This window comes from Anopheles nili, chromosome 3 (genome assembly GCF_943737925.1).
Source record: "Anopheles nili chromosome 3, idAnoNiliSN_F5_01, whole genome shotgun sequence".
NCBI lineage: Eukaryota > Metazoa > Arthropoda > Insecta > Diptera > Culicidae > Anopheles > Anopheles nili.
In genome coordinates this window covers 25,188,637-25,215,733 of record NC_071292.1, presented here as the reverse complement: position 1 = coordinate 25,215,733, position 27,097 = coordinate 25,188,637, and the positions used below count along the sequence as shown (strand labels likewise).

The following is a 27,097-nucleotide window of genomic DNA, read 5'->3' as shown; positions in this document are numbered from 1 at the left end:
TATTGGGTTGGGAAAGAAGCTGCTCAAGCGAGCTCGGCTCAACCACGTATGTTTGTTAGAAAAGTCGGATTTATCGGCAAACTTCTTCCTCTTTGCTAGTGCAGCCTTGACTCGATCCTTTAATGTTAGAACTAACCGAGATTTAGCTTATGAACACATGCTCTCGAGGGTGGCTGTTGCGAGCGATGGTGAATTCCTAATACACCGTAAAAGTGGATGGTTTAAGTTAACTATATAAGTGAAATAAAATAAACACGAGATTCCACACCATCGACGCCGCCCATAACAATCGGGAATGCAGTTCTGGTGCACCTTGACACAAGGAACGTCAAGCTGTCACTCGAGTTTCAAATTGTTCAATGTTGTTTCTACTATAATTTCAATAAATTCTTAATAACTATATGAAGAACGATAACTTCCTATATTTGAAATGCAACAGCACTCTTACCAGAATAACAGAAATTCCGGAATTAGGGATTAAAATGCTTTGCAGGATACGTACAGCGCCAAACTAGCATCACGCGGCTGATAGCAGAAGCTTTCCAGGACACTATACTGGTTGCGTCTGTTAAAATGTGTTGGAAACGTAAATATTTAACGAAACGTGCCAGAATTAAACTGCATACTTTTTTCATATGTTTTTAAAATGAATGACTTTAAGAACGCAGCCAGTATTCGGTGCTATACATTTAAAATGATCATTTTTGTCATCAAAAGAAAAATCCGTTTTTCTCAAAACTAGAGAAGTTTTCAGAGTTTATTCTACTCACAAAACACTCACCCTTAAACTTGCACAAAGCATACATGACATGATTAATGGTATGATTACTCTCATTGAGAAATGAGTGCAGGAAAAGGTTGGAATTAGAAATTAATGCTGGAAAACGTCCAACGATTAGGTTGGAGGTAGGCTATCGTGCTATTGGTGAAAGCTTGTCGTCAAGCTCGTGAAATTTGTACGGTTTAGAAGACAAATATGAGAAAATTAAAAACACGCATCTTTTGAAAACTTTGGTAATGCAAAACGTTATGAAAAAGCATGCGTTTCGCATTATTCTATCTATTTTTAAAGCACATTACTATTTTCTAATCTACTCATTAACACATTTCAGCTTACCTCGTGCAGCTGGTAGCGCAATTTGTGAAATACTACGCTACTTTACACTACGTTGAACAGGCTCGGAACAATTTCAAGACAACTTGTTGGTCGATCTGGAAGATTAGGTGAATAGTGCTAAACAACCCTAACAATGTATGCTAGAGCTACATTGTTACGATAAATTATCCATTTGTATTCGTACGTATACCTGACATTTGTGGTAATGATGGTAAAATAATTGTGTACACTGAAAATATATAAGGGACATCCGAAAAGTTGTACTCTCATTAAGTGTAGCATCAATCATAGCATTTACACATTGAGTACTATTTGAACGTGGTAGATTGGCCGTAAAGGACGTGTATAGCTGATACTACACGTTGCTACTATGCGCTCGCTTCGGTATGTTTTGTAAATGCGTCATTGAGCGATGGAAAACTTATTTAATGAAATTTTTGTTTGCTCGCTAGTGGTTTTCATTTGGTGCCTATTCTCCTTGTTTTCCCTATTATCGAGGGATTTGAGTTTAAGTGTGACCGACGCACATGCACTATCAAAAACTGGAGTCCCCAAGAAGAAGGTACCTACTTGGTAAAACATATTCCGCGTGACAATCGCCACCTAAAGTTATGGAACTTTCGCGCATCATCGTTGAATCTGGGATTGGTTAAAAATGAAATCTCTCTCCCAAGCACCGTCATCGTTCGAAGCTCGCCAGTTCGTCGCGTGTTTGTGCCTTTAAATGCAAGCATCAACATCCTACTTATACAAGGCACGCTTCTTAGCACCTTAGAGTTCGCATCCAATAACACTATTCTCAAACATCTGTTCATTAATGCAAGCAGTCTGAGAAGCGTTCCGGACACCATTGACCGTGTGATAAAGCTGAATTTTTTCCGTCTAAATCGGTCTCCGATTGAAACCATCAACTTAGATATCTTCGCCGAGTTGCAGCACTTGACGGATCTGAACTTTTCTCACAACCAAATTACACACATTTATCTGACCTGTTTGTCGTCAAATGCTTTCCCTACACTGACCCATGTTAACTTTTCTAAAAATCGTTTACAAACGGTCAGCTTATACTTGTTTAACAACATGAAATCAATGAAATTTTTGGAATTCTCCAACAACATGATCGAAAATGTGCTAGGACCGGTACTATCCTCCACCCTGATGACGATGAAGCTACACTTAAACTCCTTTTCGGAATTGGATTGCTGCAGCTGGAATGCAACTTCGTTGATAGATTTGCAAACTGATAGCGACGTAAAGCAAACCGTTTGTTTAAACCTTGTTTCGGGGTGTGTTTTGAATTCTTTCACGTGTAAGGATTGCTTGAGACGCTCATTTTTTACACAGTCACTAGGCTATGATTTCCACTAAGCGCTCGTTTATACGATGGCGAAACGAAACCAACCAAATTGTCTCTTGATCATTACAAAATGAACAAATGGTGTGTATACGGTGTGTGACGAAAAAAAAGAAGGCGTATATGAAATAACCAAAATTGCAGCCGATTTGCAACATTTGTAACGATCGTTAGCGCTACAGATTTTCATTGGTATTGGTACTTTGCAAAAGTGCGATGTTATAAATAAAATAGGTCACTGAAGAGTTAGATTTTTAAATTGTATCTCAGTGCTAAACTGGATGGGTCATTCACAGGTTTGTGAGGCTTCAATTTAAAATTGATTTCGCACACGACTTCAATCCAAGTAATGTTCTTGATGTGAACGAAAACATTAGTTTTGCTTTCAAACTTCGCGTTTCTCTCTGCATAATCTTTTTACCTACCCTTGGCGACCATTGCTCATCCGTGTATATCGCCCCGTATATAAATTTATCATTTTTAGCTACCTTAACGGTCGCTTAGAATGCGTCGTATCCGTGTGGAGAATTTCTTGTTTTTGCCATCTCTGTTAGTGTCACTTAAGCACGTGTATTGCCGCAGCTACTCGTTTGATTGGCTAAGTTTTCACTATGATTATTTGTGCATTATTTCATTTTGGTGCCCAAAATTAATATCTAGCCTGCTTCACCTGAAACTTGAGTTCTAGTATTCATAACAAGTCGTAACTAATTCATAATTAGTCTTCATAATAACCAACCAAGTAAAAATTTAAATACTTTATAAGATGGATCCACGGACCAATACGTTATCATGAGAATAGCTATAAATAATCTCTATTATCGGTATGACGAAAGCTAACCGTTCATTTGGCAGGGCTTTCTCATCGCGAGCATGCCTATAAGGCATGACAGGATCAGTCGATGTGAACCTTTTCTAGATAATAACTATTTAGAAGAATTGTGTCTATTGATTTGTGTAAATCCTACGAGCCGGATGCTGAACTTATGCCCAACCATAACGAAAACTGCCAGCAAACTTCTCATCACGAGGCTTGGAAGCGTTCAACGTGCAGCAAAGGGTAATGGAATAATGAAGCGTTAAAGCCATCGCTCAACTTCACAGATTCAGTATAAAAATTATTCGAAAATGTAAAATACAAAACAAATTACGGTAATAATCCAATTACCATACATCACATTTACTCGCTTTTTTATCAAATTACGCATCGGTATAAAAAGGTCTGAAAATAGCGGTTTGGTTTAGTGATTGATTTACCTCACTACATATTACATTTAGCTCTTATACATAGAACAACTAGCCAGAAGTGTACCATTGAACCTTTAAACATTAGAACTATGAGAATAATTTGGTTTGTGCTGTAACACCAGTGTGTGGAGATTAGAAAACCAAAAAAAAATCTAACGCATTTTTTTTCACCTTTTAACAATGGTTTTTTGTTGTTTCTTCAATTGGTGTCCGCAGCCTTAAGGTTTCGATTTAAGTGTCACCGCGCAATATGTACCATTCGCAACTGGAATCTCAGTGCAGAGGGTACTTTTGTTATGAGCCACGTACCAAAAACTGTCAATACATTAAATTTAACACAGCTTAAACACAGCTCAGAGCAATATCATTCGGCATGAATAATACGCATCTTAGGACATTAATCATTTGCAAAAGCAGATTAGTAAGTGTTCCAGATACTATAAGCCATCTGAGCGAACTCAGAACGGTCAAGATAACAGAAACGTTCTTGGCAACCTTGGTCAACCTTAGCCTCTTCAGTGCATGCTGCAACACTTGACGGCTTTACATTTGCTAAGGAACAAAATTAAACACATCGTTCTAACGTATTCGCCGGTGCAGAGCTTTCCAAATCTGAGAAGGCTTAACGTGGAAGGCAACTGCTTAGAAGCCATTAACATGAGCGTATTTAACACTATGAAGGCGTTGGAAGGGCTAAATTTACATCGGAACAGTATTAAACACGTCAATAACCCGTCGTATTGTTTGCATATCGAACAACTGTTGCAAGCCTCATGGTGCCTACTTTAAAACTAAGAGCTAAATAACGTACACGTTGTTATATCATCATTTCTAAATCATAAAATACTGAATAAAGGTGAGCATTACTTGCCGAGTTCAGCTCTCCTTGTGTCCAGATAAGTAGCGTTTTCAATTTAAGTTCAAGAAACCAATCCCAAGGCCTGAAATTAACTTTAAACATCGACTAAATTATCTTTGTAACTTTACCAATTCGTGATTAGAATCGATGTTGTGTTCTAAGATGTGTTCTAACATTCAACAGGCTGAACTGTCGTCGGCGGTTCGATAACGTGTTCGATGAACATGTGGTCGAAGAACACGTGGTCGATAAAAATTGATATTTTCTATCGAAAGTCAGATAGTTAGCTAACAAAATTCCGAAATTAAAAACTTCTAGCATTTATATCTTCGAAGATACAAAGCTCCAAAATAAAAAAAGCTAGCTAAAAAGCTCAATTTTCAGCGATTCAGTACCCACAATTCAACTGACAATTTAGTAGTTTTTGTGTAAAATGGGTGTATTATATGCTATAGAAACATAAATTAATATACTTTTCAATGAAAATAAAATAAAAATTTGAATTTTCATATAAATATATTTTTTTGGACTACAATATTTGCTCTTAATATGGATGTATAATTTTATGTTTAATCAACAATATTGCGTTTTGCTTATTTCATTAGTCATACCTTTGAATAAATTCATATGATTGATATGAAATACTTGGTAACATTGATCAATGGTGGTTTTCTTCTTCCCTATAGCTTTTACTTCAAAGAATAATAAAATAGGTATTGAAGTTAGAAAAATAAAACTATTTTTTATCAATTGTATTTTTTTTATTATATACCGTCTTTAGCATAAACGTGACAATGAAAAGGCTACAAAACAAGTAAAAACGTGGTAACAAGACATGGGCTCAACGACTATTTCTGTCGTAAAGAGGATCTGCATTCATCCAATCCTTAATTTTGAGCTAGATACAATACATTGACAAAGTATATTATCTAATTACCTATGCAGAACTTTGCTTTACTAGAATTTGTATATTGAGTACAATACTACCATTAAAAGGCAAAAAATAAGAGAATATAACATGAAAAATTTAAATAACCACTTTTAAATCATTCTTTATTATTTTACTGTAGTGTTTTAAAAAGAATAATACGTTTGACATGCTTAGGATTCAAAATCAAAGCAAAAATCGTTGTCAATAACATGATCACATACAGGGGTTGATCCAAAATCAACCTGAAACAAGGAAAAACTTTGCACAATGCCGCTCTCTAGATGTAAAAAACATCAAAGCATGCTTAGTTTTGTTACAAAACCACGTTTGAACCTGTTTTGTTGTAAATTGTTGCTTAGTTATAGAAAACAAATTTATGACCGTGGTTTGTTCCGGGCTGCCCCTTAGTGCGATAAATTATCCATTTGTATTCGTACGTAAACCTAACATTAGTGGTAATGATGGTAAAATAATTGAGTAAACTCAAAATATATAAGAGACACCCGATAAATTGTACGCTCATTCAGTGTAGCATCAATCATAGCATTTACACATTGGGTTGGGTTACTATTTGAACGTGGTAGATTGGCCGTAAAGGACGTGTATAGCTGATACTACACGTTACTACTATGCGCTCGCTTCGGTATGTTTTGTAAATGCATCATTGAGCGATGGAAAACTTATTTAATGAAATTTTTGTTTGTTCGCTAGTGGTTCGCTAGGTTTGGTGCCTATTCTCCTTGTTTTCCCTATTACCGACGGATTTGAGTTTAAGTGTGATCGATACACATGCACTATCAAAAACTGGAGTCCCCAAGAAGAAGGTACCTACTTGGTAAAACATATTCCACGTAACAATCGCCACCTAAAGTTATGGAACTTTCGCGCATCGTCGTTGAATCTGGGATTGATTAAAAATGCATTCTCACTCCAAAGCACCGTCATCGTTCGAAGCTCGCCGGTTCGTCGTGTGATTGTGCCTTCAAATGCAAGCATCAAAATCCTACTCATACAAGGCACGCTTCTCAGCACGTTAGAGTTCGCATCCAATAACACTATTCTCAAACATCTGTTCATTAATGCAAGCAGTCTGAGAAACGTTCCGGATACCATTGGCCGTGTGAGAAAGCTGGAGTTTTTCCGTCTAAATCGGTCTCCGATTGAAACCATCAACTTAGATATCTTCGCCGAGCTGCAGCACCTGACGGATCTGAACTTTTCCCACAACCAAATCACACACATTCACCTGAACTGTTTGTCGACAAATGCTTTCCCCACACTTACATATCTTAACTTTGCTAAAAATCGTTTACAAACGGTCAGTTTATACTGGTTTAACAATATGAAATCAATGAAGTTGTTGGAATTCTCCAACAACATGATCGAAAATGTGCTAGGACCGGTACTATCCTCCACCCTGATGACGATGAAGCTACAGTTGAATCGTTTTTCGGTTTTGGATTGCTGCGGCTGGAACTCATCTTCGTTGGTTGATTTGCAAACTGATAGCTACGTAAAGCAAACCGTTTGTTTAAATCTTGTTTCGGGGTGTTTTTTGAATTCTGTCACGTGTAAGGATTGCTTGAGAAACTCATTTTTTATGCACTCACTAGGCTATGATCTCCACTAAGCGCTCGTTGATACGATGGCGAAACGAAACCGACCAAATTATCTCTTGGTCATTACAAATGGTGTGTATTTTTGCAGCTGTAAGCACGTGTGTGCATGAAAAAAGGCAACGAAAAAAGAAGGCCATATATGAAATAACCAAATTTGCAGCCGATTTGCAACACTTATAACGATCGTTAGCGCTACAGATTTTCATTGGTATTGGTGCTTTGCAAAAGTGCGATGTTATAAATAAAAAAGGTTACTGAAAAGTTAGATTTTTAAATTGTATCTCTGGATGGGTCATTTAAAGGCTTGAATGGAGAAGATAGTTGAATTTTTTCTAAACACGCAAACCATAAAGTTTTATGTTCCGCGATCATCGAGATTCGAGTGATCAAAAATCGTCGCAAAAGTGATCTTAAGATTTCAACTTAAGGTGAAGAATTTCCTTTGTGAACTGTGAGGATCCAATTTAACATTGATTTCGCACACGATTTCGTCCCAAGTAATGTGCTTGCTGTGAACTATAAAAACAGTTTTTGCTGTTTTACTTCTCTTATATTTTTGCCTACCCTTCACACCCAGTGCTTGTCCTTTTTAGCGACATTAACGAACGCATAGGATGGTAATTGACTTGTTTCGCAGTGCGTCGCATCCGTGTGGAGAATGTACAGTTATTACCATCACTGTCTTTGTCACTTAGCCAAGTGCAATGCACTTTCTATTCATTCTATTAATAGATTTGTTATTTCTATTCGCATCTATTCATTTGTTCGAGTTAGTTTTTCCTGTCATGATTTGTAAATTATTTCATTTGGCAACTCATACCTTTCTATCATTCAGATAGTCACGGCATGATCGTTTGATATTACTGCCTCTGAATGCCTGATGTAATGAGGCGGAAGAGCGGCCTGCATTGGCCTTGGCGTTTTATTGAATTTTAGCTATTGCAAAGAACTGTGCAAATGATTGGCCTTGCAGCATTTTAGATCGATATCGTAGCAATATTTCCCATGTTTAGCTCTCCAACGGATCCCACCTTTTCCATCTTGAAATTTCAATTTAAGTGCCCAGACAAGTAGCGTCTTCAATTTGAGTTCCAATCCTTAGGCTTGGAGTGAATTATATACCTCGACTGAATTAGCTCTGCAACGCTACCAAATAGTGATTAGAATCAATATTAGCTCTAGAATGTAGGAAAACATTGAACTGACTAAACTGTCGTCGGCGGTTCGATAACGTGTTCGATGAACACGTGGTCGAAGAACACGTGGCTGATGAACACGTGGTCGAGCAGCATGGTATTAGCTCCTTCTAGATGTGTTCAAATGGCTTGGTGAATATCCCGATGCACACTTTCCACAGCCTGATTCTTGCTAAAATAGATTGCTTGGTGCTGCAAGCTGTAATAACATATATCAATGACTTTACGATGCTCATGCAGACTGTGTTTTCTAAGTTCTTTATAGATTTTTAATGAAGCTACTCTGTGATGATGAGCTCATAGTTGGCGAACTGGTTGATGATTTTGGCAAAGCAACAATAGTAAAGGTTCTTCACCTGTAAAAACTACTGACCGATTTGTTTAACCACCCACCATACGTTTAAATGATTTTTGACCAACTCGCATACACAAGCTTAGATATGCAATGTTGCATGCAGCCGCTTAGCACAACGTGGACTCGAAAGCACCACTGTGATGTAATCAATCTACTGCGATAATTGAAAATTTTACACCAATTTCTTGTTATTCGTCATTCAGTAGCACATCAGAAGCCATACCCATGTTGCTTATCAGTAACGTTGCTTATCATTGGTATGTATCAATGAAGAAAACGTAGTACACCGTTCTAGTTCTCTTATTTAATAGAAAAAAATGACCAATAAGAACGACTTTGTTACAAATTCCACAAACGTACAAATATTTATTTATTTATATTCTTTACGTATTGTTGTACTCATACGCGCTGTAAATGCTACAAAAAAATTCCCTGCATTCCCTTGCAAGATGCAAGGATTAACAACATGTCGACAGTAACAAGGTCGTTACTTTACTGGTTCCGGATCGCTTAGCAATCGGAAGTACCGTCGGAACTCCATCACAAGTTTTTATGGACGTATTTCTGGGTTCAAGAAAAGAAACCCCTTACATTTACAGCTCACTGTGGGCTTCATCGTGCTCTTCGTATTCGTATTCGTCGTCAACTGGCTGCTCTTTGCAGTATTTGGCCACCTGCGAGCACAACCGAATATCCGTGTCTTTCACGACCTCCTCCTGGAACATCCGGATGATGTCCTCGTCGTAGTTCTCTACGATCTCCAAGCAGAGATGCTTCAGGGTTTTGTTGAGATCGCCTTCCTGCACGAAATTTACGTTAGCCATATCTGGGTTCATGCCTTCGTCGGTCATCATCTTCATCACGATAGGCCGACCCGTCTTCTTGAACCGGGCCTTCGCGTAGTCGTCCATCCGATCGCACACCGTCTCCATCATCTCCGTGAGGTACATTTCAGATTTGGCGTAGAGAATCTTTTTCTTCTTTTTCGATTCACCGGTCGTGTCGAGCCTGTAGTCACCGACCTCGACCTTCTTGTTTGGGTCCACCTTAGAGGCAGCGAGCTCCATTTCCGCCATGGACGCTTTGCAGACGAGACATTTCAGCTCCTTGCTTTCGATGGGACGCGCGATATCGCCCATCTGGCCGCTGGTCAAAGTAGGCGCTAGTGCAATCGTCAGCGCCAGCACACCGAACAGATAGCAACGTTGCAGGACCTCCATTGCGTGCGGCTCAGTTGTAAACCGGACAGAAGCTTACTGGAACGTAGAATGCAGGTGACCTCGTGGCGAACGAATTTCCCCGGACCAACGATAAGTTTACGGTTGAACTACACGCACATTCGCTCCGAAAACTAATCTTGCAGTTTATATCAACCCGGTTTTGTTTCGGCCGCTATCGGTTCTCCTCGAAAACAAACACGTTTCTCATCTCTGATTGGTTGGATTTGTTGACAACCTACTGCTATGTTATGTCAATCAACAGCGCGGTTGCTGAAAAGGTTAGCCATAGACATTTTCAAATCGAATTTGCCCGCAGACATTTTTTAAAGAAATTTTCCAATGCTCTGTTGGGTGCTACACATGGGATAATAAACGGTATAATATATGAAATAATATTAAAATTCAAACGGTTCTCTAAAAACATCATTTAAGAGATAATACTTAGTACTATATATTAAACTTAGTAAACTCGTTTCTCACGCAAACGTAATGCACACAATTTTATAAACGTAAAACCATGTTTTAATGTATATTCTTTAACAAGAATGTTGATTCGTTGTCACCAATAACGACAACCGTCATTTAATTGATGCTAACCCATTGCCAATAGTTTATCAAAAGGAAGTTTCAAAAACATGCAGAATGCAAAACGTGGCGCTCAAATTATAAAGCTCATCACCGCAGACCGCGATTCTAAACATAATAATGCATAATTTTGTACAATACATCATTTATTTGCGTCATGTATAACATTATGGACTAATTGATGGCGTTTTAGGTGATGAGAGTTGTAGAATCTTTTAAAGCATACCACGCATGCATAGTCACGCTCGCCACGATGTCGTTGTTCGTGCAATTTTTTATTGGAAATGTTATTGAAGGCATGACCGCAAATTTCGCATTTGAATGGCTTCTCGCCGGAATGCACACGGATGTGTTTCTTTAAATTTCCCGCATGATTAAAACGTTTCAAGCAAATTTTACACTGAAATGATTTTTCATTGTAATGGAATTTCTGCAAAACGAACAAAAGGTAAAGGCATTTTTAGCGTTTCGTTTTTTTCCCGCAGGCCATCAGTTGACTTACCAGGTGCGATGTTAAATGGGAGTTAGTCAAAAAGTTTCTATCACACTCATGGCATTGAAACGGCTTCTCACCCTTGTGCTTTTGCATGTGGTACCGCAGATTATTGCTTTGGGCGAAGGACCTATCACAAAGCGTGCATTTGTACCTTTTGACGACATTGTGAATCTCCATGTGCTCGGATATCGATTTAACCTGCTTGCCGCAAATAGTGCATGCAATTGATTGTTTGATTACCTTACATGTTCTACTAATAGACAATTTTCTTTGTAGTTCATGATTTCCTTCGTTCACATCTTCATCAACCGATGAATCAGATGTAGCTATATGACAATCATCATCTAATGTACCAACTTTTACGAGTGATACCTCTTGGGTTTTGTTATTTGCTGTGTTATTCATATCCTTGCTTTGAAGTTCATTATGTGTATTTTCACGAATGATACAATCAGCTAGAGGATCACCTGCAACAGCCTGACTATTGCCCACATCGTCTATAAAATATTCTCTCTCATACGACTGGAAAATATCAAACCCATCGATTCGCGATTGGCAATATTCACACACTGGAGTAATAATTCCTTTACGTGGCAGAACACGAACATTGGTACTTTTGTAAATTTTATCCAGCAGCTCAACATCAGTTTCAGCGCATATGATGGATCCCATTGTTTCGTGATTTTCTTGGCAAATTTTGCAAGCAGGTACGATCGCCTCAAATTGACTGAAAAAGCATTAATGTGAGCTACATTTATGGTCAATAAACGCCTTGCTTACCTAGAATAAGTTAAATGAGACATTTTCATCAGTGCAACAAGTATTAAAGGTAGTAACCGAAAAGCTTAAATTGCATTGAGTTGGTTAGTTTTGATTTTGTTTTGTTTATGTTAAGGACATGTTGACATCAGGGTATCCCTGGCATTTCTCGATGATCTTTAACACCAGGTTGGTTCTAAGGAATGTCTCCAGACTTAATTTCTATGAGACTTAAAACTAACACGAAAAAGTACAATCAATATCAATATAAATCTACTGCACCGAATTTATAAGCCCCCGAAATTATTAAGAATAACCATAAAGCTGATTCTATGCTTTTTATATTCAACAAAAACTATTTAAACGTAGCAATGAATGTCACGATTACACTTCTGCTTACATGTGGCTACATGTCAAAAATTGAGGCGATCTGACCTGGCGCATCTGTTGATGCCTCAGCAAAACGGAAAGTCATTGCAGTTCCTTTTGTACCGTAAGCAAATTTTGGTTTCGCTATTAAGACAAACAATCTCGTGGGAAACGCGTTAGAAACATTCCTCTCCGAGAAGTGCATCACCTTTTGCCACAGTCAAAAAAGTGTCCATCGAAAATCTTCCAGTACACCGCTTGTAGCATCATAACATGGATCGTTTGTTACGGCTTGGTGGCGGAATGCCCGGAATGAGCCAAGCACCGCCACCATCGGATGCACCGGTTGTGGACACGGCGGAGCAGGTCTACATTTCTTCATTGGCACTGTTGAAAATGCTTAAACACGGCCGCGCTGGTGTTCCGATGGAAGTTATGGGTCTGATGCTAGGTACGTATTTACACGATCACGTACTGAGAAGTATTCAGAACACTAACTGAAACTATTCAACCGTAGGAGAGTTTGTCGATGACTACACCGTGCAGGTGATAGACGTGTTCGCCATGCCACAAACCGGTACGGGAGTGTCCGTCGAAGCCGTAGACCCTGTGTTTCAGGCTAAAATGTTGGACATGCTGAAGCAAACTGGTCGACCGGAAATGGTCGTCGGATGGTACCATTCGCATCCCGGATTCGGATGTTGGTTGTCGGGCGTGGATATCAACACTCAGCAATCCTTTGAAGCGCTGTCCGAGCGAGCCGTTGCCGTAGTTGTCGACCCTATTCAGTCGGTTAAAGGAAAGGTCGTAATCGACGCGTTCCGACTGATTAACCACAACACGCTAGTGCTCTGCCAGGAACCACGGCAAACGACGTCCAATTTGGGTCATTTGCAGAAACCATCCGTTCAAGCGCTGATCCATGGTCTTAACCGGAACTATTACTCGATTAGTATTAACTATCGCAAAAACGAGTTGGAGCAAAAGATGCTTCTAAACCTGCACAAAAAGTCATGGATGGACGGATTGACACTGGCCAACTACGAAGAGCACTGCAGCATAAATGAGAGCACGATCAGTGAAATGTTGGAGCTAGCAAAGAACTACAATAAGGTAAGACCAGCCGAGTTACGTGTTACGTGGAGACTTAATTTAATTTGTTTTTGCCAGGCTTTGGAAGATGAAGAAAAAATGACCCCAGAACAGCTGGCTATAAAGAACGTCGGCAAACAGGATCCGAAACGACATCTGGAAGAAAAAGTCGACACACTCATGTCGAACAACATCGTTCAGTGCCTGGGTGCTATGCTCGATACGATTGTATTTAAGTAATCCACCTGGCAGACGGGAGTCCTTTCATTCGTGAGTTTCTCAATCAGAATAAGAATCCTTCAACTCAAAATCTGCCTCCTCCTTGGGCGATGTGTTGAGATCTTGGGAGGAAAGCCGATGCAACAACTTTCCTTTGTCATATTTGTGTTACAAAAAAGAAATCAGTACTTCGGATGGAAAATTGTCATAATTTACTGGCATTTTGTTGCTCTCTTGCATGATGACAGTATCCCCTTTTGTCTGGGGAATTGTTTTATCACTTTCAATTCCAGGAGATGTGGCAGATGGATTTAAAAGAAAATCCATTCAACGGTATGTAACCGCTGACTATTAATCCTTGAAGTGTCGAAACATAAATGCTTTTCATAAGATGATGTTATCAACTGGAACAAATCTAAAGCAAATAAAATTTATAGCGTACATCTAGAAAAATCCAGTATGTAAATATATGTGTTTTTAATTTTAAATTAAGAACATTTTTAAAATATTGCTGATTGGTTTCATGAGTCGGCAATATTTGCATTGGCAGCATAGTTCCAATTCGAATTCATGTTAAGCAGGTTAGACCATGAAAAACTATATTTTCGACATTATCGCATGCATCTGAAATTCCATCGGGTTTGTAAATGGTTGTACCATTTATTCAATTGCATTTTTTAGTTTCATATGCAAAATTTTCCGTAACATCTTGATTAAACAACGGATAAGTGATGTATATGTTTCAAACTACACTAACAAACGATACGACCATGAGCTGACCTGATTTCAAGCCGCATTTTCTCAGTTGCACCATAAACTGTCAAAACTAGTGCGGGTAAATTAAAACCAACGATATTTTGCTGCTATCAACAGCGGAAAAACGGGTTCAAATAACAACAAGCACAAGTAATCGGCGTTTGGTGGCGTGTTTCGTTGTGGGTAATAAGTGTTGTGGGTAAAAAGCTTTTCTATCGTCACCACACGCAATGGAACCGATGACGCTAGGCAGTCCAAGCGGAGGATCACATTCCGGAACGGCCGGTGTAGGAACAACCGGTTTTTTACCGTCGTTTCTAATGGGTGACCCACCATCTACTCCGCGGCCTAATACGCTTTCACCAACGAGAGGCCGCGCATCTTTGGCCTACCCGCACGGATTAGTGGGCTCGCCCTCGGATGGCCTGAGATCTCCACCAACGATGCTTCATCAGCAGCAGCACCACCACCATCACCAACAGTTATCGTCATCGTTTGTGATGCCCCACTCACCCCATGCTCACCATCATCCGCATGCTCAAAGATTTCTACAGAACTCGACCGCTCAAGTACCGAATTTGCCCAACCAGTACCGGAACGAATCGTTCGATGCAAACGCTAGCATCACGGGACCGCCAACGCAAGGACTGTTCGATTCCTGGCGGAAAGAGAAACAAATGCTGCAAACGCCGACGCGAGGACAACCTGGTTCCACCGGTGGTGCCGCAGAGTCAGCGGGGGGCACTAATCCGGCATTCAACGAAACCTTTCCAAACCAGAGCGGTTTCAACATGTCACGCGTGATGTCACCGATACCGATGGACCGGAACACCAGCGTTTCCTCGTCACCAACACCACCAGCTTTCGGCCCCCAACAGCAGCAGATGGCACGGTCTTCCAACTGGATCACGGTGTTTGGGTTCCCACAGAACGCCGCCTCTAAGATCCTGTCGCACTTCATAGGCATCGGAACGATCGTGGATAAGCTTTCGGCGCCACAGGGCGGTAATTGGGTGCATTTGTGCTATAGCTCGCGTCTCGAGTGCGATCGTGCGCTCAACTACAACGGGCGAATTATCAGCCAGGGCTTGATGATTGGCGTGCAGTACTGCAACGATCCGGCCGTTTTAGGAAAGGAAAACGAATGCGACGACCCGCAAACTGCATCGTCACCGGAGAAACCGCTTTGGCGAGTACGCTCGCTGATGAATATGTCGTACACGACAATGCAGGACCCGCAGGCGGTCATTCCGACGCCGGCGGTTCAGAAGCGCAACAATGGCATCGTTAACAAAGCCATGGACCTCTTTTTCGGATGGTGAGCAGACGGCAATCTTCATGGATGCAGCATTTTAATCTCCTCCCCCACGGTTCCCCCAGTCAAAACGAACGTTGGTTGCAAAAAGAGAAACAGCACTCGACAGAAAGGGTAGAGGCAAATAGAAAGTAAGCGGTAACGTAAATTGTATCAATGTCAACTTTTCCTTAATAAAAGTGTAACGGTAAAAATGTGGATGGTATGATCGATGGTTTACTATGAGTATTCGTGTTTATCGTTAGCATGGAATACAAAGATGCGTGTATAGAACGCCACAAATTTATTCGCTTCAAACTACGTTCCACATCGCACGGCGAATGGAAACAAATGGTAAGGTTCTTCCGCAATCCTTCGATGGTAAGCTCTAGTACCGTTCCTAAACCAGCAGTTCATACAGGTAGCTGGCAGCGTCGTTCAGTTTCGCAAAGTTAGGCAACTCGTTGCTGATGCTGTACAGTATCTTATCCGTCAGGGCACTATTCGCCTTCAGCGTGTCGGTGATTGTGCTCATCCCCGGCCCAGGAATGCTCAACAGATTGCCCAGTGCCTGGTAGCTCCGGTACGTTGCTTCATTGTCCGTCAACCAACTGACCAATTCGCTGGTCGTAACGGCCAGCACTTTGCAGAATTCCACTGACGACAACTTTTCCAGTTGCGTCATCGTTAGGTTCAGGTAAAAGCTAGCAAGAGCAATCTGCAGATTCGCGCTGCACCCCGCCCGCACTGAGGCGAACCGTTCGGCAATGGCGCGAATATTGTCGACCACCACGTTGCGACCAGGCTGGTGGGCGAGCATATTTGTGAAGCACCGAGCGGACATCAGCTGGTTCGCCGGCAGATGATTCGTGTGTTGCAAAAAGGTATTCATGAAGGCTGCATCGCTGAACAGCTCGTGGCAAGCGTTCGGTTCACGCACGACCAATCGCGTAATATCCATGACCGGAAAGAGCTTTTCCGTCGGCCAGGTGGTGTAAAGAAACTTGAGCGCCGTCAAGCAGACCGAGTTCTGTTCACGACAGGTCATTACTTCTCCTGAGTACTGCACGATGTCACTAAGCGTTTCGTCCGACACTCGAAGGCTCTGTTCCTCGATGGATCCATTCAGCTCTCTGTAAAAGAAAGCCACTCATGTAAAATTATGTACTTTTCGAATGTGGTTTAACGTTACGGGCAGCTCAAAATAAGCTCTAACCTAGCCCATTCTGCCTCGTGGTGCTACTCGTTGAAACCCTTACGGTGCCTTTACTTACTTTAACTTAAGCAGCACTTTCGAAAGGTCCGCATTTTCAAGCAAGATGTAATGTCGATGCGGAAAATGAGTATTGCTTTTCTTAACTTCACTTGAACCGGTCGTGTAGCTAGACCCGCCGGTAAATGGATCCATATTACTACTCCCATTTGTGGCTTTAGCCGCGTTAGAAGCCAAGCTCACGTTTGGTGTTTGCGTGGTATAGCTAGACCCACCCGTAAATGGATCCGTATTGGCTGATGTTGCCTGAAACTGTCCTCCGCCCGATGCACCGGGCACGTAGCGCGATCCTCCCGTGAACGGGTCATAATAACTATTACCAGTTGCACTCGCTACGGGCGCATTATCTGAATTTTTTACTATGAAATTGGCCACCTGATCGAGGTAGGCCTGTGGTAAGTTGTGTTTGTGGATGAACCGCTGGGCTACGAACCAGGGATCCTCGCCCCGATTGTAGGGTAGCTTCAGGTTCGGCGCATCGTCGGACAGATTCACGGAGAACACGTAATCGTACTCGCGCCCCTCGTACAACTGCTTTCCCGTATCGCCATCGCTGGCACCCATCACATCACCGACGCATTCCCATTTTCCATTGGTCCACTGGTAGCACAGAATCTTCCCGTTGGGGTGTCGCACAATGCGCGTCTGACCTTCGCGGCCCTCGGATAGTAGTGATTCGGGACCGGGCAGATCGTTTACGTTCACCCCGCCGAGCTGTTTCGCCGATTCCGCCTGTCGAACCTGAACTGCCACGCGAAACGCAGCCAACATTTCCTCCGAGGCAGTCCGTTCGGCGTTCGCAGTGAACACACGCACGATGGAATCACTCGTACCACTGACGATGTCACCATTTCGGAGTGCCGCCACCGCCCAAACGGACTGAGCCGGCATTTGGAGTGCATCGCCTAGTGCCCCATCCTGGAGGTGCCACATGCGTATGGTGCTGTCTTCAGCTCCACTAACGAAGACATCCTCACCCCACGCATCTGACCGGGACAAGCTGTAGATGTAATTGCTGTGGCCGTGAAACTCCTTCACGCACTCGTAAGTATCGTTCCAGTAGCGTATGGTGGCATCGTTTGAGCAGCTTAAAAAGCCGCCTTTTGGTATTGGGCACAAACCACGAACACAATCCTTGTGACCCTTCAGCACGACCAGCTTTTCGCCCTTTTCGTTCCACACGAAGATGTTCTTATCTGCCGAACCGGAAATGTATCTCCCATTCGGCAGGCAAGCCACGGCCCACACGGCCGCCTCGTGTCCCACGAGCGTTAGATTCGTCATCGATCCGGGTGCGTTTGTCCATATTTTGGCCGTCTTGTCCCAGCTTCCAGAGATGATAGTTGTCGCGTTATGGCCCGCGGCCAACGCACAAACTGTAGACGTATGGCCCTTTAGCACTCCGATCGGCTCGGTGCTACCTGGATATTGGTAAATGCATATCGTTGCATCGTTACTTCCAGTACAAACCCATCCATTTGATTCCACCACTAGTACAGCTCCAACGTAGTTGGTGTGTTTTTGCAACGTTTCCGATAACTCGTAGTCTTTTCTGTTAAACGAACAACGACAAGTAAGTTCACTATTTGACTTCTATGACAATATAAAGTCTTAGATCACAGGACATACCCGAAGGATCTCCAAACCTTAGTGGTTTTATCTCGCGAGCCTGACACCAAAAAATCCTTTCCTTCAGCTACGGCCCGGACGTCCAGTTTATGTCCAATAAGTTCGCAGGATAGTTTAAAGTCTTCTATTTTAACCATGATGCCTATGCAGAACTTTAAGTTTGTTGGAAATCCAAGACTTTTAACGAATGGTCAATGGAAGTTGATTATTTGGTTATTGTTTTTCTGCAGCTATTATTCCTTAAACCGAGTATAAAATCACCAACTCACGACTTAGCCGATAGAGTGAGAAAGAAACGAAAAGTATACAGTACTGAGTCATGCGAAAGCGAGATACACAATACTCATTCAAACCAAAGGCTGAACGTCAAACTAAACATCTGTCATTTTCAAATTCGAACTTCAGTTTTGTATTATAAAAGAAATGCTGCACTATTTGTATTATATTTACTTTATTAATGGTATTCCTTAACTTAATATCAAATTTAAATGAAAAACTTACTTTTATTATATCCTTTTCTCTGTTGGACAAGAAAAAAGATTACGCCAAGTGCAGTTTAAAACATCTCAATCCTTTTTAGGATTAATCAATCATTGTACGAAGTTTAGTTTAAAAAACGGTAATTACGTTGCATTTTTGTTGAAAAAGAATACGAGTGTACATAAAAAACTGTGTATTTACAAATGCGTGGAATCACGTAGCCCGAATTGTGTGATACGATTCAAAACCCAAACATTACCTACCGTTTGTTTTATAACCTTTTATTCGATATTTCTAAACAACAAAGGCAATTTTTGCGTTACTCAATTCGTTTTTAAGGTGACAATAACCGAACCAACAATTTTTTTCGTATTCCCTAAATTTGATCCACACAGGGTAGATACGCAGTGCAAATACTACTTCCTCTTCGCTACGATAACGTTGCAGGTAAGTTCGAACATCGTCTGTTCAATGTTCATTTTTATTGCTTTATCGTTCTTATCTTTTTTGGGCGGTGTGTCTTGCTAATAAAATAAATTAGGCACTCAATTAGTCTTCAACAGGATACTAGCCGATCTGGAGGGTTTAATAGTAACTATAGCAACAGAGCAAGTATTCTGGTCAACATGGGTTATGGTTAGGAAACATCTAAAAAGAAGTCAAGGAATACAGCAGACTTGAATAAGATATTAATTTATGTACTAAACACGTTTGAATTGAACGTAGTTAAGTCTTATTACTGCAAACTAATATTATTCATTCTCTTATTCAACGATTTTTTGTCAACTAAAACGTAAGTTGACTGACGTATCTAAATTGACGTTGCTAAGCCAAACATTGGAAATGTTGTGTTAATAGTTGCACTCGTTTGTTTTGGTCGGTATGGCTGATGAAGTGTTATGGAGTTTTTCTTAATTAAATGTTTAATTCAAATTTTCTTCTAACTGCAGTGATAAAATAAAGACAAATTCGTAAGTGTCTTGTGTGCTGTGTGCTTATGTTCTTATGTGTTTTTGTAGTGAAATCTTATTATAATGGAGATGATCGTATGGAAATGTATTTTTTATATTTTAGACTTTTGTTTCTAGTAGTTGTTGATTTCTTCATCATTGCACAAAATTCATCTCATTTAAGACTCGAGCACAGCATTCTCTTGACACAGCACGTACCAGACTAGAAATCCACATATTCGATGAATTGCAATACATAACACTTAAAACTGGTAGAGGAATCCATCATTAACGCGGAACATTCTTTGCGTTGCTCTGGGATTATTTCTAGATAATATTGTTGACGTCGTTCCGTACCCCCGAGTGGGTCCATGTAGATTAGTATTATTTTAGTATGCCCTACTATTGCCCATTACTGTTGTGGTGTAAAGAGTATACATCAAATTAAAGTAGGTATGCACAAGAAATCAGTTTCGAATCATATTCAAATAAGATGTTTTCATCATCTAGCATCAAGGCTCCTAATTTTCAGTAACATGTGTTATTAAGAATGAGCACCCTACCGGTCGTAAAGACGTTTAAACTATCAAGTATAGGCGTGATTTTCGCAGCGTATTAGTACCTTTTATCTAAGGAACCAAAAGTTAACCGAAACCGACGCCAAAATGACGAACGCTCGTATCAATTGGAGCGAGCTGTTTCCAAGCCGGAAGAGTATTTTCATCTTTCTTACGTACATGTCACTTTTCGTCAGTCAAGGTAAGGGCAATTTATGTGATATTTTTTCGTTAACACATCATTTAAAATGTATGTTATTACAGGTATTCTGGTGACTGCTTCGCAACGTTCCGACAATTCGTACAGCTACAACACCGTACTTGTGGTGCTGCTTACCGAAGCTTTGAAACTGGTGATATCGGCAGGATTGTATTGCAGAGAGTTAGTTGAAAAATACGCACACATACATTTCCGACAATAGGAGATAAAATATGATGTCACGGCGCTTTATTTCCCTAACTTACAGGAACAGCTTCCGTTCGCTTATCTCACGCGTGATTGAAGGAAGTAATGTGCTGTTGCTATATTTCGTTCCGGCTTTTCTCTACTGCTTGTACAATAATCTAGCGTTTATCAACCTCTCTACATTTGACCCAACGACCTACTACCTTTTGTTACAATTGCGCGTTGTTATAACCGGAGTTTTATTTCAGGTAGTTGTTTTTCTTTCATCTGTTAATTTCTAATTTCTTAATACGATCGAATGTGTCTTGTTGTATTTTAGATTATATTCAAAAAATACCTTAGCCGTAAGCAATGGTTTTCATTGTTACTTCTCACCGTTGGATGTATGCTGAAACAGTGGAATTTTTCCGTGTTTTCTACTGCATCCCAATCAGCATTGCAAGACACCGTCGATAGTAGCGAGAGGAGTGCACCATCGGACTCTGTAGGTGCTTTGAAAGAAGGTGACACCGATGGAACGTTCCGTGGTAAAAATATAACCGGTTTCGATCTAAGCTACAGTGCGCTACTCATATTGGTGCAAACCGTCTGCTCTTGCCTCGCCGGTGTATATAACGAGTATCTGCTAAAGAAGAAGGGTTCGGATATAAATATCTACGTGCAAAACGTTTTCATGTACCTGGATTCAATCGTGTGCAATATGCTAATTCTTCTGTTACAAGGCGAGTTGATTGGTGCATTCACGAGTGAAAATTTGCGCGAAATCGCACGCTTCGAAGTGTTGATTATTATGGTAAATAACGCGGCTATCGGAATCATCACCAGTTTCTTTCTCAAGTACATGAACTCGATACTCAAAACGTTTGCAAGTGCACTCGAGCTGATGTTCACAGCTATTCTGTGCTACCTGCTGTTTGCCATTCCCATCTATCTCAACACTATGCTGGCGATCTTTGTTGTGTCCTATGCAATATATCTATACTCGCTAAATCCAGTCGTGAATCTGTCCAACACGCCAAATGCGTCTAAGAGTACACTGAACAAATCGAACCGAAGCAGTGAAGACCGTAAGCTACTGCTCCAAAGTAGCGGAGGAGCTCGATCCCGAGCAAACGCTAGTGATACGGAAAACGAAGATGCGACACCGTTAGTGCAAGAGGTATAATGGCATGAATACCGATGTGCGGTTGTTTCCTGTGTTGTACAGCTTTTTTTATTACACAGCAACACCCAGCAAAGTGCATACACACTAGAAATGTATGATAACAAAAAGAACAAGCATAATCTACAAGATATAAAATATATTTATTTTGTACCCGTAATACGTCTTTTGTATGTTTAGCTTTTTACTGTTTTCGTTCTTTTCGTTTTTTTTTATATTCGTTGGTTATGTCGATGGGCGACGATCCTTATCTTCTTTGAAGGTTCTACTTTTCAACCTCGACTCCATAATATTTTCGTCGTGTAGAACTGCAGCATGTCACATCGCATACATACAGTTTTTTAAACCATTCCATAAGTTTGGGGTGCTCGGGATATTACCAAACTAGATAGGGGATGGAGACACATTGTTTACAAAAGAGATATGGGCAGTTCGCGCAACCGTGCTGCCTGAATGGCGGGAGGGGGGAAGGGCAGAGCAAACCCTTTCAAACAGATCAACCACGTGTTCATGGGCCACATGTTCATCGATCAGGACGCCGACGAGAGTAGATGCTGTTAAAAAACGGAACTGTTCCATTCACTGTGTGGTAAAAATGGTGATTCAATGAAGAATCGTTTATCCTAGTCAAAATCAAATTAAGGGTGAAATACAACATTTCTTTTGACTGAAGGGTAGTCGTGTAAAATAGTAAGCAGAGGTGTCCGTATAATATTATCCTTTTTCAAGTAACAAAAAAAATTAAAAGCTACAGTTCTACAGATCATATATTTCGTCAGCACCACGCATGTTATAAATGGCTTTCACATTTTTATTTGCCTTTCAAAAGTGATACCGATATCAACTGATAATTTTAATGTTCCGATGTTGTTCTCTAATCTTCGCCCCCCTCTTCCTCTTCATCCATTTCGCCTTCTTCATCAGCCGTAGCTTCCTGATATTGCTGGTACTCAGACACCAAATCGTTCATATTACTTTCCGCCTCAGTAAACTCCATCTCGTCCATACCCTCGCCGGTGTACCAATGCAAGAAAGCTTTTCGACGAAACATGGCTGTAAATTGTTCCGCAATACGCTTGAAAATCTCTTGTATGGCCGTCGAGTTACCGATAAAGGTGGACGACATTTTGAGTCCTCGTGGTGGAATATCGCAAACAGCCGTTTTTACATTGTTGGGAATCCATTCGACGAAGTAACTACTGTTTTTAGTCTGCACGTTCATCATCTGCTCGTCCACCTCTTTCATCGACATGCGACCGCGAAAGATCGCAGCCACCGTGAGGTAGCGTCCATGACGAGGATCGCAAGCGGCCATCATGTTTTTCGCATCAAACATCTGTTGCGTTAGCTCAGGCACCGTGAGGGCACGGTACTGCTGTGCGCCTCGTGACGTGAGTGGCGCGAATCCGGTCATAAAAAAATGAAGCCTGGGGAACGGAACCATGTTCACCGCTAGCTTACGAAGATCTGCGTTTAGTTGACCAGGAAAGCGTAGACACGTCGTTACTCCTGACATGGCAGCTGAGACCAGATGATTCAGATCGCTGTAGGTTGGTGTGGTTAGCTTCAGTGTTCTGAAACAAATATCGTACAATGCTTCGTTGTCGATGCAATATGTTTCATCCGTATTTTCTATCAACTGGTGAACGCTGAGCGTGGCGTTGTAAGGTTCCACTACGGTGTCTGATACTTTGGGAGAAGGAACAATTGAGAATGTGTTCATAATGCGATCTGGGTACTCTTCTCGAATCTTTGAAATCAACAATGTGCCCATGCCGGATCCTGTCCCGCCTCCCAGTGAGTGCGTGAGCTGAAACCCTTGTAGACAGTCGCAACCTTCGGCTTCTTTGCGGACAATGTCCAGTACAGAATCGACTAGCTCTGCACCTTCGGTGTAGTGTCCTTTGGCCCAATTATTTCCGGCACCTGACTGTCCGAACGCGAAGTTATCAGGACGAAATAATTGACCAAATGGCCCTGAACGAACGGAATCCATAGTTCCGGGTTCAAGGTCAACCAGAACAGCACGTGGTACATATTTTCCACCGGAAGCTTCATTATAGTAGACGTTTATTCGTTCCAACTGCAAATCTCCGCAATCTCCTTGAAACGCCCCGGTAGCATCGATGCCATGCTCATTCGAAATTACCTCCCAAAACTTTGCACCGATCTGGTTCCCGCACTGCCCGGTTTGGAGATGAACAATTTCACGCATTTTATACGCTACAGACCAAAAGAAATATAAACGGATTAATAGTAATGATACAAATAGTTTAAAATATGTTTAATTTTATACTACCTTGAGCAACAAGCTAAACAATATCTTCAAATTAAAATTTACTAATTCGTCGTAGTTTTATTTGAGAAAAGCTAGAACTTTGTTGCAAACGACTACTTGGAGCGCTAATAGTTTTCTGTGTAATACCATGGGCCTCAATTTGTACAATGATTTATTGCAAAGTGTGCTTTGATAGTCTGATCTCATTGGGTTTTTAATCGTAACGGGTATCTCTTTTTTCTTCGTTCAGTTGAGAGGAGTGACATTCCGTTTTGTAATGTTAATTTAAAACATTATTCATGCAGCTCTTTTAACAGTTTGCGTTTAAGTCTATTACCACATGCAGGCCAAAATAAGGTTTTTACTATTAAAACCTTTCAATTCATCTAATCGAATTTAGATTCATTGTCGATTTTCATATGATTATAAATGTTTTAAAAGGCTATGGTTTTTGTACGACTTTACTATGGACCATAATATTATACTTTTAATATCCGTTTTGCTCATGTTTAATTTCCATATCTGCAATATTTTGTTTAAACACCATTACCAGAACATGAACCTTCATTTAAGAGGTTTTATAACGATTTGTTACTGGAATGCACATTCCTAAACTCTCTTATATTAATTCGTGACATGGAAAACTACTTAACATCCTCAATTGGCAAATGAACTGGCAACGATTGCTCTTATGTTTAGAAAAATGTAATTATGTAACAATGATTTTTTTTCATTTTTAATACATAATTTTAAATATTCTTTTCAACATATTTCTGAGTTTTTAAGATGTATTTCATAATCACTGTTATATACATTTAATTATAACAAAAGAAACTCTAGTAGCCTCAACGCTAAACAATGGTTTAGGTTGAAACATTGAAGGGTATTCCAGATACATGTGTTCTTAAAGTTTGTGATATGTTCATATGATATCAATTTCTCATCGAAAACTTCGACTTCGACTGCACACAGAATTTAAACAGAATTTTAATAGTACGATTGAGAACAATTACAGCACCGAAATTATCAAAATCTAGACAATAGCGGTATTGGAGCACTGGAAACACCTATCAAACAATATCAGGAGCATCGGCATAGAGCGCCAGGATATAGATCGGAATTTAGCCGATCATCAAAAGAATATCTTTGATGAAGAAAGCAATATAACGCTAAAACTTGCTGGAATAATTGATAGCATAATATGAAGTACCTTCTAAAATAGAATAAAGTGTCTAAAAGCAGCCAGGTGTTGTCACAAAATGTAAATCAAGTTGAGGTGTAATATTTATTCATTTTCCCACTATTAGTTATGAACAATATTACCATTATTTTTTTGTCCGTTCTTAACATGACATTTACTGATAATTTTAATGCTTCTATGTTGCTCTCTAATCTTCGCCTCCCTCTTCCTCTTCATCCATTTCACCTGCTTCATCAGCCGTAGCTTCCTGATATTGCTGGTACTCAGACACCAAATCGTTCATATTACTTTCCGCCTCAGTAAACTCCATCTCGTCCATACCCTCGCCGGTGTACCAATGCAAGAAAGCTTTGCGACGAAACATGGCTGTAAATTGTTCCGCAATACGCTTGAAAATCTCTTGTATGGCCGTCGAGTTACCGATAAAGGTGGACGACATTTTGAGTCCTCGTGGTGGAATATCGCAAACAGCCGTTTTTACATTGTTGGGAATCCATTCGACGAAGTAACTACTGTTTTTAGTCTGCACGTTCATCATCTGCTCGTCCACCTCTTTCATCGACATGCGACCGCGAAAGATCGCAGCCACCGTGAGGTAGCGTCCATGACGAGGATCGCAAGCGGCCATCATGTTTTTCGCATCAAACATCTGTTGCGTTAGCTCAGGCACCGTGAGGGCACGGTACTGCTGTGCGCCTCGTGACGTGAGAGGCGCGAATCCGGTCATAAAAAAATGAAGCCTGGGGAACGGAACCATGTTCACCGCTAGCTTACGAAGATCTGCGTTTAGTTGACCAGGAAAGCGTAGACACGTCGTTACTCCTGACATGGCAGCTGAGACCAGATGATTCAGATCGCTGTAGGTTGGTGTGGTTAGCTTCAGTGTTCTGAAACAAATATCGTACAATGCTTCGTTGTCGATGCAATATGTTTCATCCGTATTTTCTATCAACTGGTGAACGCTGAGCGTGGCGTTGTAAGGTTCCACTACGGTGTCTGATACTTTGGGAGAAGGAACAATTGAGAATGTGTTCATAATGCGATCTGGGTACTCTTCTCGAATCTTTGAAATCAACAATGTGCCCATGCCGGATCCTGTCCCGCCTCCCAGTGAGTGCGTAAGCTGAAACCCTTGTAGGCAGTCGCAACCTTCGGCTTCCTTGCGGACAATGTCCAGTACAGAATCGACTAGCTCTGCACCTTCGGTGTAGTGTCCTTTGGCCCAATTATTTCCGGCACCTGACTGTCCGAACGCGAAGTTATCAGGACGAAATAATTGACCAAATGGCCCTGAACGAACGGAATCCATAGTTCCGGGTTCAAGGTCAACCAGAACAGCACGTGGTACATATTTTCCACCGGAAGCTTCATTATAGTAGACGTTTATTCGTTCCAATTGCAAATCTCCGCAATCTCCTTGAAACGCCCCGGTAGCATCGATGCCATGCTCATTCGAAATTACCTCCCAAAACTTTGCACCGATCTGGTTCCCGCACTGCCCGGTTTGGAGATGAACAATTTCACGCATTTTATACGCTACAGACCAAAAGTAATATAAACGGATTAATAGTAATGATACAAATAGTTTAAAATATGTTGAATTTTATACTACCTTGAGCAACAAACTAAACAATATCTTCAAATCAAAATTTGCTAAATTAGTTATAGTTTTTTTTAAAGAAACGTTGGAGC

At 40.9% G+C, this 27,097-nt stretch overlaps 8 protein-coding genes across 8 annotated transcripts; 3 read left to right on the top strand and 5 right to left on the bottom strand.

Moving 5' to 3' along the window:
* Positions 1 to 9,008: 9,008 nt before the first annotated feature.
* Positions 9,009 to 10,074, bottom strand: LOC128725149 (protein seele). The gene has a single exon (XM_053818871.1). The coding sequence runs from the start codon at positions 9,897 to 9,899 to the stop codon at positions 9,273 to 9,275; it is 627 nt and encodes a 208-aa protein (XP_053674846.1). The 5' UTR covers positions 9,900 to 10,074; the 3' UTR covers positions 9,009 to 9,272.
* A 552-nt stretch (positions 10,075 to 10,626) lies between these two features.
* On the bottom strand, positions 10,627 to 11,783 carry LOC128723939 (zinc finger protein 415-like). Its single transcript, XM_053817704.1, has 3 exons — positions 11,761 to 11,783; positions 10,987 to 11,707; positions 10,627 to 10,914 (listed from the first exon to the last, which is right to left on the bottom strand). Exons 1-3 carry the CDS (start codon positions 11,781 to 11,783, stop codon positions 10,627 to 10,629), a joined length of 1,032 nt encoding a protein of 343 aa, XP_053673679.1.
* Positions 11,784 to 12,280: 497 nt separating this feature from the next.
* LOC128722971 (26S proteasome non-ATPase regulatory subunit 14) lies at positions 12,281 to 13,774 on the top strand. The gene is made up of 3 exons (XM_053816669.1): positions 12,281 to 12,559; positions 12,626 to 13,221; positions 13,279 to 13,774. Exons 1-3 carry the CDS (start codon positions 12,382 to 12,384, stop codon positions 13,438 to 13,440), a joined length of 936 nt encoding a protein of 311 aa, XP_053672644.1. The 5' UTR covers positions 12,281 to 12,381; the 3' UTR covers positions 13,441 to 13,774.
* A 540-nt stretch (positions 13,775 to 14,314) lies between these two features.
* LOC128727467 (nucleoporin Nup35) lies at positions 14,315 to 15,607 on the top strand. The gene has a single exon (XM_053821383.1). It carries the CDS (start codon positions 14,406 to 14,408, stop codon positions 15,495 to 15,497), a length of 1,092 nt encoding a protein of 363 aa, XP_053677358.1. The 5' UTR covers positions 14,315 to 14,405; the 3' UTR covers positions 15,498 to 15,607.
* Positions 15,608 to 15,792: 185 nt separating this feature from the next.
* LOC128727464 (phospholipase A-2-activating protein) lies at positions 15,793 to 18,508 on the bottom strand. The gene is made up of 3 exons (XM_053821379.1): positions 18,372 to 18,508; positions 16,744 to 18,294; positions 15,793 to 16,602 (listed from the first exon to the last, which is right to left on the bottom strand). The coding sequence occupies exons 1-3, from the start codon at positions 18,506 to 18,508 to the stop codon at positions 15,870 to 15,872; spliced, it is 2,421 nt and encodes an 806-aa protein (XP_053677354.1). The 3' UTR covers positions 15,793 to 15,869.
* A 1,958-nt stretch (positions 18,509 to 20,466) lies between these two features.
* On the top strand, positions 20,467 to 22,052 carry LOC128727466 (UDP-galactose transporter senju). Its single transcript, XM_053821382.1, has 4 exons — positions 20,467 to 20,560; positions 20,623 to 20,740; positions 20,826 to 21,012; positions 21,084 to 22,052. Exons 1-4 carry the CDS (start codon positions 20,467 to 20,469, stop codon positions 21,927 to 21,929), a joined length of 1,245 nt encoding a protein of 414 aa, XP_053677357.1. The 3' UTR covers positions 21,930 to 22,052.
* A 748-nt stretch (positions 22,053 to 22,800) lies between these two features.
* LOC128727465 (tubulin beta chain-like) lies at positions 22,801 to 24,141 on the bottom strand. The gene has a single exon (XM_053821380.1). The coding sequence runs from the start codon at positions 24,139 to 24,141 to the stop codon at positions 22,801 to 22,803; it is 1,341 nt and encodes a 446-aa protein (XP_053677355.1).
* A 1,451-nt stretch (positions 24,142 to 25,592) lies between these two features.
* On the bottom strand, positions 25,593 to 26,933 carry LOC128727783 (tubulin beta chain-like). Its single transcript, XM_053821726.1, has one exon. The coding sequence runs from the start codon at positions 26,931 to 26,933 to the stop codon at positions 25,593 to 25,595; it is 1,341 nt and encodes a 446-aa protein (XP_053677701.1).
* Positions 26,934 to 27,097: the final 164 nt, after the last annotated feature.